At 30.9% G+C, this 14,976-nt stretch overlaps 1 protein-coding gene across 1 annotated transcript; it reads right to left on the bottom strand.

Annotated features, from left to right (window-relative positions):
* Positions 1 to 1,262: 1,262 nt before the first annotated feature.
* LOC143083185 (very long chain fatty acid elongase 4-like) lies at positions 1,263 to 14,976 on the bottom strand. Its single transcript, XM_076259422.1, has 8 exons — positions 14,853 to 14,976; positions 13,033 to 13,114; positions 11,564 to 11,751; positions 10,869 to 10,952; positions 10,006 to 10,062; positions 8,939 to 9,053; positions 8,179 to 8,306; positions 1,263 to 7,685 (listed from the first exon to the last, which is right to left on the bottom strand). The coding sequence occupies exons 2-8, from the start codon at positions 13,088 to 13,090 to the stop codon at positions 7,464 to 7,466; spliced, it is 852 nt and encodes a 283-aa protein (XP_076115537.1). The 5' UTR covers positions 13,091 to 13,114; positions 14,853 to 14,976; the 3' UTR covers positions 1,263 to 7,463.

The following is a 14,976-nucleotide window of genomic DNA, read 5'->3' as shown; positions in this document are numbered from 1 at the left end:
ATCACAAGGGTTACAATGTATACAACTCTGTGTTTCATCTAAAACGAAATTACGGAAATGAAGTTTAACATTTAATTTTGGTTAACTTAGGTTAACTTCACTTTTATAAATATACATTTGTTTAATTATTCCTATCAAACATATTTACTGAGAATTTCTTTCATAATTGGATAATAAACAGAGAGCTTAATTTATGATGAAGTGTCAAAACTCAAAAATTTAACTTTGACCACTGATGTTACCATGAAAATGAGGTAAAGGTCAGATTACACCTGTCAGCAAGACATGTACACCTTACAACCATTACATACACCAAATATAGTAGACCTATTGCATATAGTATAAGAAAAACAGACCAAAATACAAAAACTTAACTATAACCACTGAAACATGAAAATGAGGTCAAGGTCAGATGACACCTGCCAGTCGGACATGTACACCTTACAGAGCTTCCATACACCAAATACACTAGACCTATTGCTTATAGTATCTGAGATATGGACTTGAAAACAAAAAGTTAACGTTGTTCACTGATCCATGAAATGAGGTTGAGGTCAAGTGAAAACTGTCTGACGGCATAAGGACCTTGCACGGTAAGCACAATTATTCCTATCAAACATATGAAAGGTCATATTATTGTTCTGTTTACTCCTAGATCTCTTCCGGCTTTTTTATGTGGATGAATCACTATCTCACTATAAAGTGTAAAAAGACAACAGGGGGAAGGCTTTGACTTGAGACAGGCACATTAACATACAATTCCATTTAACATTTTTTTAATTATAAACTACCCCATTCAAAGTTTGTTTACAACAGGGAATATTGTAGTTTCCACTTTGAACCTATCAGCAATGGAAGTAGGCTTTTTAGTAAATTTGAAAAGCCCCAACTTGAAGAATTGTATTTTTTAATTATAAATAAAAAGAGATGTTTCTCAATACAGAAGTTGAACAGAATGTCTATTTATTTTGAAAGGAGGAGAGTTGAGGATTAAGAATCAACCAAATTCTCAGAATTTTTTCAGACTCCTAACTATACTGCAGAGTCTAGTTAAGATATGCTGTATGATATTAGCATTAAAGGAAATATTTATTACAAATTAAACACTGTATGATTCTGTCATTAGGCCGCCACCAATAATAAATTCATTATTTTGCTACTTTTGGATCTGCATGTAAATAATAGATAAAGAATTATAGAAAAGAGTAGACTACATCAGATGAATGGGATACTTCATTTCCAAGGCGTGTTAAGACAAGAAAATGTTTTAATGTATTTATTACATTATTACAAAACATATAAATAAACAATCAATTCAAAAAATAAATTAAAACAAACAAAAATTACAATCTTATTGCATAAAATAAGAGTATCAAAAATATTATATGTCACAGTTTTTACAAAAGACTGATTATCCAAACAATATGTTAAGAAAATAAAATGCAACTTTAACTGGATTATCTCCTTTGTATGATGCTCTTAACCCAAAGCATAGTTGTGTTAGCTTTTAGATGAAGTGCAAAATTCCAACTGATTATATATTGCCTTTCATTTTTCAAATTTAAACATAATTAGGACACCTGATTTAGACCAAATTGATCATTTAGTGTCAATCTTTACATAAACTTTTTTACAAATGCCAAGTCAAGAAAAAGTTTTTTTCAGACTTTTCCCAGCTGATTCATACATGATTCTATAAATTTAATTTTAACTGCTTGGTTTTGTTCATATCACCTTATAGATAAAAAGATGTTCTGTAAATAACAAACTTAAAAACAAATCTTAACAATATTAGTAGCCTGATTGAGGAATCTCTGTTTCTATTTGTCTGGCAACGATTAACAAATTTTGACCTTAAATGTGCATGGGAGAAAAATTTACAACAGTGTTAGTTGTTGATATAGTATCAATGGTAAATAATAGAATTTGACAAAAGGGTTATCACTGTCCTAATTCTGAATGTCCAAACAAATTATATACAGGTCAGCAATAGAAATATATCTTTTATTTATTATTTTGACATTTTAGTCTTTAAAGGATTCTTTTAATACCTGAGTGTTAGTAAATAAAATAATGTCAAAGGATATTCAATTAAATATTGAAATAAGCAGTAAACATACTAACGAAATGCACAACAAAGTAGTTCTTTTTAATGAAGAATCTGCATTGACAATATTGAAAAAAGGGAGATAATTGGAGAATATTTCACAATTTACACTACATTCAACATTGAAGGAGTATAGAAGTATAAACTATTGCATAACACAAATGTTCCAAAATATCACAGACAGATATTTGTTAGAGATCATTTAGAAATTAAGATAACACAAACAAAACACAACAAAATATTATAACAGTTTATAGATCAAGAAAAGGGTAATATTTCACAAGCTAAAAATGGTTATTGCTATGTGTTTAAGGTACTTATTAAGGAAAATATGAAACAAAATAAAATCATTTCCTGCATGAACCAATTAGCTCTTAGAACAGTGTCATGAAATTTACTAACTGCATAAGAATCTATAAACAATTCAAAATGTACATAATAGTTATTGAAAAACTGGTCATTATCGTGATATATTGACAGTGGTATTGACTGAGACAGCGATAATGACTGAGCCGAAGTCATGGTTATTATCGCTGTCGCAGTCAATACCACTGTCCTACAGGCTGTCCATATATCAGGATAATGACCAGTTTTCAATAACTATTATGTTTATTTCATTGAGAAACCATGTTTTAAAAAAGAATTCATAAATTCAAACAAGAGTGCACACGCTGACATGTCTCGCCTTCTATACTAAGGCCAATTAAAATTAATTGCTAGATTTTCATCCCCGCCCGCCCCTCTGAAATCGTCCCGCCCCGATTTTTTTTATTTAACAAAAATACGATTTCCGGATTTTGTTCATGTCCGTTACCGGGAACCATCGATAATTTCGTTTCATTCAAAACTTCCTGTTTCAAATTTCGTTTTTGTATTTCTTCGAGTAATCAAACGAAAATGATTAAGTCGACATATTCTGCTGCTCTATGATGACAACATCATCTTCCGAGAATAGTGATTGATAACGAGAAGAGCATGAAATATTCGTGTTACGCTGAAACGCAAACTGCGGTAGTCACAAGTGAATCGAAAACCGTGTTTTTTTCTTTATTTATACAATGACTTTGTGTCAGGAAATGTGGACTGTGAATGATATCCAAAGCGCAAGAATCGTAGAACAAATTGGTAAAAAAACATGACTGGATTAAACAAATTGACACAAGCACGAACTTATTTGATTTATGACCGTATATTGAAAAAAAAAGTCGACAAACACGCATTTTAATTATAACAAGCCCTTGGCTGTTGTTATTTTGTTGACCAACAGCAAACACCCTCTGTAACTGTCCCAATACCTTCAATTTAGTCATTAAACAACAACTACTTTTTGGTTAAGTTCATGTTTTACATCATAATTACTTTCAACACTGAGTTTACATTTTATTCTGTACTCACAATACAGTTTGTACTTGTGTTGCATACAATTGTACCAATACATTTTATTGATTTTATTGGGACTACAAACCATTGCTTAGAAAGCAAAATAAATTTGGTGTAGGTATAGTCCAACTGAAGAGAGCATTTCTCTTCTTTTTGATGTATACTATAAATAGGTTTCTAAAGCGGCAATTACATGTATAACAGTGGTTGCCAATCAGGGATTTTTATTTAAGAGTTTAAAAATAGTGTAGAATTCCTTATACAGCATGTATATACATTATACAAGCTTGTTTTCCACTAGCATATACCCCAAGGCATGAAGAACTTGTGACGAGGGTATCATATGAAATAAAATTTAAAAAATAAAATCCTTCCACCCGCCCCATTTTTTTTCAAAAATTTGGATGAAAATCTACTAATTAATTTTAGTTGGCCTAATCATTGATATTATGTTGATAGTCCTAAGTATAAAGTTAAGCATTATAACAACTGTCACATAAACTTAACATTAACCAAGATAACTAAACAAAGACCAATGAACCTTGAAAATGAGGTCAAGGTCAGATGAACCATGCCAGGCAGACATGTACAGCTAACAATGCTTCTATACAACATATATAGTTGACCTATTACTAATAGTTTAAGAAAAATAGACCAAAACACAAAAACTTAACATTGTGCAATGAACCTTGAAAATGAGGTCATGGTCAAATAAAACCTGCGCGACTGACATAAAGATCATAAAATATTTCCATACACCAAATATAGTTGACCTATAGCATAGAGTATTAGATAAAAAGACCAAAACTCAAAAACTTAACATTGACCACTGAACCATGAAAATGAGGTCAAGGTCACATGACATCTGCCCGCTAGACATGTACACCTTACAATCATTCCATACAACAAATATAGTAGACCTATTGCATATAGTATGAGAAAAACAGACCAAAACACAAAAATTTAACTTTAACCACTGAACCATGAAAATGAGGTCAAGGTCAGATGACACCTGCCAGTTGGACATGTACACCTTACAGTCCTTCCATACACCGAATATACTAGCCCTATTGCGTATAGTATCTGAGATATGGACTTGACCACCAAAACTTAACCTTGTTCACTGATCCATGAAATGAGGTCGAGGTCAAGTGAAAACTGTCTGACAGACATGAGGACCTTGCAAGGTACGCACATATCAAATATAGTTATCCTATTACTTATAATAAGAGAGAATTCAACATTACAAAAAATTTAAACTTTTTTTTCAAGTGGTCACTGAACCATGAAAATGAGGTCAAGGACATTGGACATGTGACTGACGGAAACTTCGTAACATGAGGCATCTATATACAAAGTATGAAGCATCCAGGTCTTACACCTTCTAAAATATAAAGCTTTTAAGAAGTTAGCTAACACCGCCACCGCCGCCGCCGCCGCCGCCGCCGGATCACTATCCCTATGTCGAGCTTTCTGCAACAAAAGTTGCAGGCTCGACAATTATTGATAATAACCTCGAGATAATGTAAAGAGTGAAAACCGGTCGTGGTTTTAAATAACTATAAGTCACATCAGTATAAGAAATACAAAATAAAGTTAACTTTAATTTTAAAAGTTGCAAAACGGTCATTAGAGTTGTCTGCACTAGCAGATGTGTCTTCCATTTTCCTAAACTGTAAACTGTCAACACTGCGTTTTATTAGGGAACGTCACTCAAACAGACAAACCACGCCCCACCAGTCATTATCATGTAAAAGTCTGTTAACGACCGGTTTTCCAGTCCGTTTTGTTCTGTTAAGACCAATGGAATTTATTACAGAAGAATAAAGAATGCCATGTGGTTGCTTTTTATCCAATCAGATAAGCTTATTCTCAACCAATATGAACTAAACATGAATATTGCCTGCCAAATAAAATAGCATTGCCACATGTTTTATTATGCAAATCTATAATTCAGTAATAATTACATCCATCTTTAATTGAAATACATTTCAAAAATAAAATACTATTACTACATGTAATTAACTCAGATTATTGTTAAATGCTCTAACAACTACATGTAATTAACTCAGATTATTGTTAAATGCTCTGACAACTACATGTAATTAACTCAGATTATTGTTAAATGCTCTAACAACTACATGCATTTGCAATCGATATGGTTTTGTTGCTCTAAAATAAACACTAACACAATTTAAAGTGTACCTACACAACATTCATACACGATTATCTTTCATTTAAAGTCTTTCAATTTACAATTACCAAACATTTATTAAATATATTTCAGTTACTTTCTAATGGACATTATGCACTAATTATTTGAGAGAGATCTATTTCTGGACTTATAGTAAAAATATAAACAATTCTCAGAAAATAATAGTAAATGCAATAAAAAAATATGTTTAAAGACACTAATTTTGTAGTCTTTACTTTTATTCACCCTGCTAACTGATATCTATAACATTTATACAATAATATAAGAAACAAAGATCATTATTGATATGGGGTGTGATATAGATTCAAGTGTGTAAAACTTAAATTAATAGTGTCATGATGTCATGAAATGTTAAATGCACAATCTGAACAGTTAGCCACTAGTCCGATGCCTCCGACTAGTACAATTTCATTTGAACTAGTAAGCTTTTGCAAAACTTTGTTTGAACCAATAAGAAAAATGTCAGAATATTGGTCTTCGGACAAGTAGTTAAAAAAAATTAGGTGCAGACTGATTGCAACATAGTTAAACAAAGAAAAATAATTTTAACAAAAAATTTACAAATAATTAAATAGCAGGTACAAATCACATTAAGTAATACATGTAACATGATAAATATAAATTCTACTACACTGCTGCATTGATAATGATACTTATCCGCGCTTTATGGTTGAAATTTGAAAATATAATTATCATGAATAAATAAATATTAAAGCCAACAAGTTTAATTGGTAGAATCTGTTTCTCTAATGATTTAACTGAAAATGTGGAGTGCAATGATATAAATGATATGGCAGCATATTACACACGACAAAGGAGGGGTTTGATAAAGCCACTATTTTAGCCCCTTGAATAAAAAAATAAGAAAAGTCTGATATACCTATCAATATACATTCGTCTGATGTTTACAAGACATAAATCTGACAGAATTTATGTTATTAAATTTGCCTAACATGTTTGCAATAGGGCATCAAATTTGTTGCATTTATGACTTAGCACAAAAAAAACCAAAATAGTCTATTTTTTTTAGCTTCATGTTATTTTATTATGATAATGCATGGATAGAATGTAGTAAATATTAAACAAGAGACCAATAAAGAACATTAATTTCGTCATAATTATGGCATTTATGTAATTTTCAAATGATGAAAATAAATTCTCATGTGATCATATTTTATTTCTTTTTTACTTCTAATAATGTGACCCATTATTTTTAGCTTCTAATAAGGATTTGTTGATCATTATCATAATAAATCTTATCTTAATAAAAAGCTAGATAGGAAATAGGTCTTTTTGAAATTTACCTATCAACTAATTTTTTTTTCCAGATGTCACCGATCGCACAATATTTCAGATTTCCGGAAAAAGAAAACAACAGGATATAAATATCCATTGTTTTTTTTATGACTGGAAACACAATTTGAAATTATGTTTATATATTCAAATACAATTCCGATTTGAATATATTGTGTTGCAAATTCTGTTGTCTGTTTCCCAGACTGAATTGTCATTGAAATCTAGCAAATTTTGTCAACTTTCAAAAAATCTCTAGTTTTTGTCTACTTGGAGTATACATTTCCATACTTCATACATAAAGCCTGACCAAAAATAGTTCTATTTAACATTTTTATATGTCTTTTCATCCACTTGAAATATTTTTAATTTTGTATCAATAGATTTAATATTTGGATCCAAATATGACCTTTACTGAACATACTCCTTTGTTAGTGATCTTTTCAATTCAAACTTTTCATTAACTCTTTAGTTCATTTTATTGCCCTTGATCTCCTCCACTTTGGCCAGCATCTGTTGTTCTAATTTCAGTCTTCTTTCCTTCTTAGTGTAGGTCTGGTAGTAAAAGTTTGTAAACAGTACGATGTGGGATAAATCGTACACCACCAATGCCCAATTGAATTTGTTTGGGAAGCCACAGTTTAGATTAATAGCATAGATTGTATGGAACATTATCCACCAGAATTGTACCTGAAATGTTAGATAATAAAAACATGTTACTATGGTAGCAATTCAAAATATCATTTAAAGCTGATATAACAGACAAAAAAGTCAAATAAAAGAATAGAAAATTTCCCATTCCAATGCTTTGTATGTTGCCATTACCTTGTGATAACCTGTTCTGAAGGTAGCTTTTTCTTCAACAAATAGGAAACAAAAGTTCAGAACAGTAGCTCCAGAGTCTATTTTCAAAGATCTCTTTCACAAAAACAAGCAAATGAATTAAAAATCAGGTTATATTTTTTTGTTTAATTACAAGAAATCTTTTAACAATTGAAATGTACAATATCAAGTTTCTTGCATAACAAGAATATCTTGATTGAGTGATGTCCCTTGCTGCTACAGCTCTTTGAGATATCATTGTCAATTATATTTTTTCAATAAAAAAACCCATCTCAATAATAAGTATTTTAAAATTAAGAAAGAGACGTCTAAATCTTATTTTCTCATAACAAAGACATACCAGTTGAAGAGTGGTCATGTATTTCTTCCACCAGAGATATTTCTGCATGTGTGGTCCTAGTGATGACAGGAAATAGTAACTGTACATCAAAATGTGGATGAAACTGTTGATACTGGCACACAGGTAAGCTAGAATAATCAGAAAAGGGTGTGTGAGCATGTAGGTAATACACAAAGTAACAATGATGAGATATATGTCTGCTTACACAAAAAATGTTCTGGAGTCGGTTTCACCAAAAAACTTGTGACTAAGATTGGTCGTAACTCATGAACAAATCAGTATACTTACGATCAATCTTAGTCGAAAGTTATTTTGTGAAATCGACTCCTGGTTTGTATATTTGTCATGATGTCTTCCACTAGCAAAACATTAATCAGTTAAAAAGACCAAAAAGTCATAGGCTTAGTTCTATTTAAGTTGTGCATTTTGACTATGTGATAAAATTCAGAAGCTCTTTCCTTTCCACAAAACAATCTTATAACAAAAATTGAAAGTATGTAATATTGAAATGTCATTACTGATAAGTACTTTTTCTCATAGATTTTTTTTGGTGAAATAACATTGCATGTTTTTCAATTTTTTTTCTCACAAAGTGGCAACTACTCGTAACTCTTTGTGCTTCTGTAAGCAAATAAAGACTGTATCATCTGTAATAGGAAAGTCAGTGATGGAAGAAATAGCTGTGGCAAATGTCTTCCTGGAAAACTCTATTACATCAGAGTTATATTGTTTGATTATTAATGTATAACCTTTGACCTACCTTCGCCACCAGGTGCAAAGAAAACCCCAATCCACCAAATAGCTGGCATGGTAGAGTGATGATAAACGTGGAGGAAGGTAACCTGGGTATTCTTCTTTCTCAATATGAAGAAAACCTACAATGAAATAGAATTTTGTAAAAGTGAAATTACAAATAAAATTTCAATAACCAAATGAATATTTGATACTGTTAATTCACAGACATTATTAAATCTTGACATTGCAATTGTAACTAAATTACAGTAGGCACCAAAATCTTTTTCAAACTACTTGTATTATGACCAATAGACAACTTTGAGTTCGATGCATTTCCGTCGAAAACTCTGGTTTAAGTGAACGTCATTTGTGCGTTTAGGGGCGTCGTCACTTCCATTCCAATGTTGAGCGAGTGGTTGGAAAACTATAATTCTATATTGTACGAATCATTCGGCAAATTGAATTCTCAAAATTGACAATCAGCATTGCTGTCATTAGGGAATTGTCATTAAGTACCTACAGAACAACCATTATTTCTAGTTGATCCTGCACAATGACGATCACTAAAACGCTTGATGAACGTAAATAGTGCAGGGATACAGGCTACCCCCTCTATCTGGTAAATTACGTCATAAAGGCGTGTATAATAGACGATTTTTTTCCGGTGGAGGATGAACTCGAAAGTGGTCTATTGTACGACATTTTATGTGTGCGTCTGAAACAAAGTTTTGCAAATAATTCCTAGTCCAAATAAAATTTTACTAGTCTAGGTATCAGATAGTGACTGAATATATCCAAAAGTTAGATATAGTAGGCATTTTACCATCACTACATAAGTAATTCAAGCATGATGAAAAATTAAAGCAAAATGATGTACAACAAGCATTTGGCCTTTGAAAGTTGAAACCTTATGAAATAAATATCTAACTATAAAAACAATAATGAGTCCAACTAATTGATAAAACTTTAAAAAGGTGTAATGATCTGATAATATTTTGGAGATATTTTCTAGATACATGCATCATAAAACGTAGAGTTGATGTGAACAAACAATATCTATCTTATCCTATCTTTACCAATAAATTTACTCACAGTATCCATTAATTCAATGATCTTTGAGAAGTAAAACCACCATACTGCATTGGCCAACTGAAAAAATGATTTAAAATAATGTCCAATAACTCTATCAGTGATAAAAGAAGTATAGTATAAAAAAATATATACATGTATATAAATTCAACTTTTCTACTAATCTAATGTTTATTGTACAGTCTCTGTAACCTTGCATATCCATAAATTTTGCTTAACCAAACTATATTAAACATGTTAAATGTTTTTGAAGTATAATCTAGGTATTGTTAGTTGCAAAAGAGTTCCCTCCCCTGACCTGAGACTATATGATGTATGAATAGCGTTACATGTAAATGTTAATTATTATTCTATCCATCTTGTATGGGAAGGGATTCATATAGACTATAAGCATTTATCCAATCTCCCTTTTTTTTTTTTTTTAAATATTTAAACAATAGAATCTTTGAATTATAAATTTTGCTTGAAATTGTCTCCCCTTAAAACTTAATTTTTTTTTTTAAATTTAAGAAAAACATACATTCACATTAAGCGAAAACATTCTTACTTTTTCTATTAGCCCTTCACTTTGGAAGTCATATCTCATGTATCTATGTGAAGAAAAAATGGTATAAATTCATCACTTTTAAATGGAAACATGGGAGAGATCAACAGACACTAAAGTATCTGGCCAAAATTAAAGTTGCACTGAATAATGCACTAGTGTAACATTAAATATCTAAAAATTAGATAAAAAATAAATTTATACTTCTAGATAAAACAAGTACAGTGGATAGAATAAAGATTAAAAATACTTCAGTCAATTGATATTTTTGTTATTTCGTACTTCTACCTTACCAATGACTACAATATTGTCAGTTACTTACCCTGAGAGAGAGAGGATCATTAGATTTGTCAACAGGTGCACAAAATTTATCTACTTTAGGATTCGTCCAGGCTGATACAAAAAACTGAAAATAAAAACACAAATATGTATACAAACAGATTCATGATATCAATATTTAATCCCTATCACAAATTAAGTAAAGATTGGTTTGATCTTATTTTAATTTACTGCCATCGTCATAAAATTTCAGAAAAACAAATCAGTAGATAGACTTGAGCACAAATCTTATCTTGAAGAACCTGTTGTCTTAACACTTTTACATTTTTGGCTAGTGCTCAAAGAGGATTTTAATACTGACTCAACAGGATTAATACTGTATCACAGACACACAGTGATATTTTGATGAATTTTGGTCTCTGATGGAAAGTTGTCTCATTGGTAATTTACCACATCTCAGATAATAAAACTGGCTATAGCTGCTGACAATGCAGGTAAATATTTCTAATCGAAATGTTAAAAATCAATCTCGGATTTGAGTAGCAACATCAGTTCTTTGCAAAATTGAATAAATAGTGATCAATTTAAATTTAACTGAATTTTTCCAAACTATTTGTATGTCTACAGTTAATACTTGTAAATACATGTTTTTATAATCATCATTCAACTTTGAACAAAGGTGAAAACAGTTGTATATTGTGTAAATTTTAAAAGAAACATATATGTCCCTCAACTAACCTCATAAAATATATAGGCATTCACCAATATTAAGCAAAAATTATAAACTTGTAGAACTCTTTTTAAATCATAAGCCTCTCGTTTTTTCATCCATCGAAGTCCCTTATGTACAAATAGTAGATAACCCATGATGATAAAAATGGTAGGTATGGGTGACGTCATCATGAACCAATCTTGGGTTCTTATGTCTGAAAACACAACCAATGATATATTATTTGATAGGGTCAAATATTCTAACTTTGAACTTACAATTATAGTTAAAAAAAATAATAAATTCAAAATATTTTCAATGAATTATTTATCAGTTTTAAACATTATGTTGTGACCTGCTGTCTCATTAATGAATACCATGAATGCACATTCATCTTCAATACAATGTGCTTTGATGGTTTACAAAATGCATTATCATGTGTTGAACTTAATTTTTCTTCATTTCAACTTAAAATTATAATGTTTTAAAAAAAAACAGTTGTTGGCATGACACAGGTTATGTTCTTAAATATATTTTATGATAGTATGATACTAAACCCCTAACGGGAGGGATTGTGCCTGATATTCATATGATGAAGACATAATCTTCCAATCAGTTTAATTGAGGTCTGGAGCTGGCATGTCAGTTAACTGCTAGTAGTCTGTTGTTATTTATGTATAATAAATAAAATGACAATAATACTGTATTATTGTCATTTTATTTATTTTCTTTTGTTACATCTTCTGACATCAGACTCGGACTTCTCTTGAACTGAATTTTAATGTGCGTATTGTTATGTGTTTACTTTCTACATTGGCTAGAAGTATAGAGGGAGGGTTGAGATCTCATAAACATGCATGTTTAACCCCGCCGCAATTTTGCCACTGTCCCATGTCAGGAGCCTCTGGCCTTTGTTAGTCTTGCATGATTTTTAATTTTAGCTTCTTGTGTATAATTTCGGAGTTTAGTATGACGACCATTATCACTGTACTAGTATACATATTTTTTAAGGGGCCAGCTGAAGGACACCTCGCTACATTGAAGACCCATTGGTGGCCTTCGGCTGTTGTCTGCTCTATGGTCTCTCAATTGTCCTTGTTAATGTTATACACTAAGGGAATAACCATTTAACTTAACTAAGGGAGTATTTTTTCTAAATATTCTGATCCCCAAATTGATGGAAAAATATATTGTTGTCAAGCAGATGACAAAATTAAATATATCTGAATCCATATTTCCCCCACACTTTATAGGGTTAAATTTTGAAAAATTAATTTGATTGATAGCCTGAAAAAAAGGCAAAATACATAACATCCCCTTGAAGTTAAATGGTTGCTTAATAATCAAAAATGTGATTTTCTTTTCTCTTCAATACCTGTAAGTAAAATTGTATTATAGAAGTTCAATATAATTTCTGTGTTTTCATGGATAGTTTTTGTTTTGTTCTTCAATGATACATGTACTGTAAGAATAAAACTGGTATAGACTAGAGACATACCTCCCATTTTAATCTTCCAAACTTCATCATAATCATCAATGAAAGATGACAGTCCCATTGTCAGCACTTGTTGGTGATTGATCTAAAATTGAAAAATATAAATTTTACAATATTATATTTGAACAACAACTATAAAACTAACTATACATCTAATCGTTTGATTGATTCCAAATGAAACCTGTATTAACTGCTTATAACCAACAACACAGGAAATCCTTGTTGTGAATTTGGCCCAATGCATTAACTATCATTCTTAGTGCATGACAATAAAATGTACATTTTCTGTATGATGATAAAAACAATTGAACGATTTTGACAAATCATGTTTAATTAATGAATGGCTTTTATTTATTTTGAATTTATTGACCCATAAAATCAATTTTTGACTCTTCACATTGAATAATCCGCAAAGCGGATTATGTAAAATGTGAAGAGTCAAAAATTAATTTTATGGGTCAATAAATTCAAAATAAATTATTGCCATTCATTATAAATAAATTTCTATCAAAATAAGGCTCAAAGAACTTTTTCTATTATTTATATTAACAATAACAACGTATGTACACACATGTTGGCGTATGAATACACAATGTCAGAGTGGGCGTGTCGCCATAAAAATTGACAACATTGAAAATAAAGCTAATACTTTTAACCAATCAGAAGACAGTAAATACACCAAATTTATTTATAATCAAAATAATGGTAACTCCTGATATTATTTCAGCCCTCTAAGGAATCCCGACAAGGATATTTTGATGAATATTGTATGCAAATTTGTCCACCATTACATAAAATCACACGAGTTCCAGTAAACTTTTACATGTACATCACAATTTGGAAAAAAATTATGCCATAATTAAAAATTGATTGTTGCTTGATGCCAAAAGGTCATACACCTTTTACCCATTATCGCTATATGTCCGCCATTACTGGACTTCATTCAGGTTCCCGTAAAATTTTAATACAAAATATCTGACGCCACAATGGAAAAAGTACTTGTTGTATGACGTCAATACACCTTATCGCTATTTGTCCGCCATTGCTGGATATCACACAGGTTCCTGTAAATTGTTGACGTCATCAAACAAAATATCTGACGCCACAATGGAAAAGTGATTGTTGTTAACGTCAAAAGTTCAAGCGGCCGGGTCAGCCGGGATTAGCGATAAGGTGTATAGTTCAAGCAGGACAGATTATCAGGTCAGCTGGGAATACTAGCAATAAGGTGTATTCAGAGCAGGTATTAAAGGTCATTTGAAATAATCTGATGATACATTTATAGATTATCGTTGGTTATCTCACCAAGATTGTTTTCTCGTTTGAGCCGGTCATGAAAAGCAATCGAGTTGAGATGACCAATGATAATCTGTTTATCGTAATTTTACCTATGATGTCGTTGTCAATTTAATGTCAATTTCATTAGCAACGCCACATGGCTCCTTAGTTTCTAGCGATAATATTCCATCTCAAGCGAGTAGCATGAAAAATTATCAGAAAAAAAGATCAAAGGAAAAATGCACATAATAGCGATATAAAATATAATATATAAACACAAATTGATTATGAAAATGCTATGTAGGAAGATATAGAGTAAAGTGTTAATATTTGCTTTTTTTTTCAGTATGGTAAACCAATAATTTTGCTGACTATGATTACTGCCATTATTGGACTGTTTCAAGATCAGTGTTTTCAGAAGTGTGGAGACAAACAAACATGTTTACATACTTAATTGTTTATGAATAATTAGTATAAAGTATTGTTTATTGTAGCAATGTCTTGAGAATGCACATAATTAAATTGATGACACAAACATTTCTTACCAGAAAGTGAATAAATCTGTTTCTTTAGCAACTGGTAAACTCTGCATAAGACTTATTCCGGAGATCCTCAACAAATCTAAATTTACTTTCATTGATATTGACCAATCAGAAACGTTGACTTGCG

The sequence above is a fragment of the Mytilus galloprovincialis genome, chromosome 7 (assembly GCF_965363235.1).
Source record: "Mytilus galloprovincialis chromosome 7, xbMytGall1.hap1.1, whole genome shotgun sequence".
Lineage (NCBI taxonomy): Eukaryota > Metazoa > Mollusca > Bivalvia > Mytilida > Mytilidae > Mytilus > Mytilus galloprovincialis.
The sequence above is the reverse complement of the archived record's forward strand: the minus strand, read 5'-3'. Positions and strand labels throughout refer to the sequence as shown.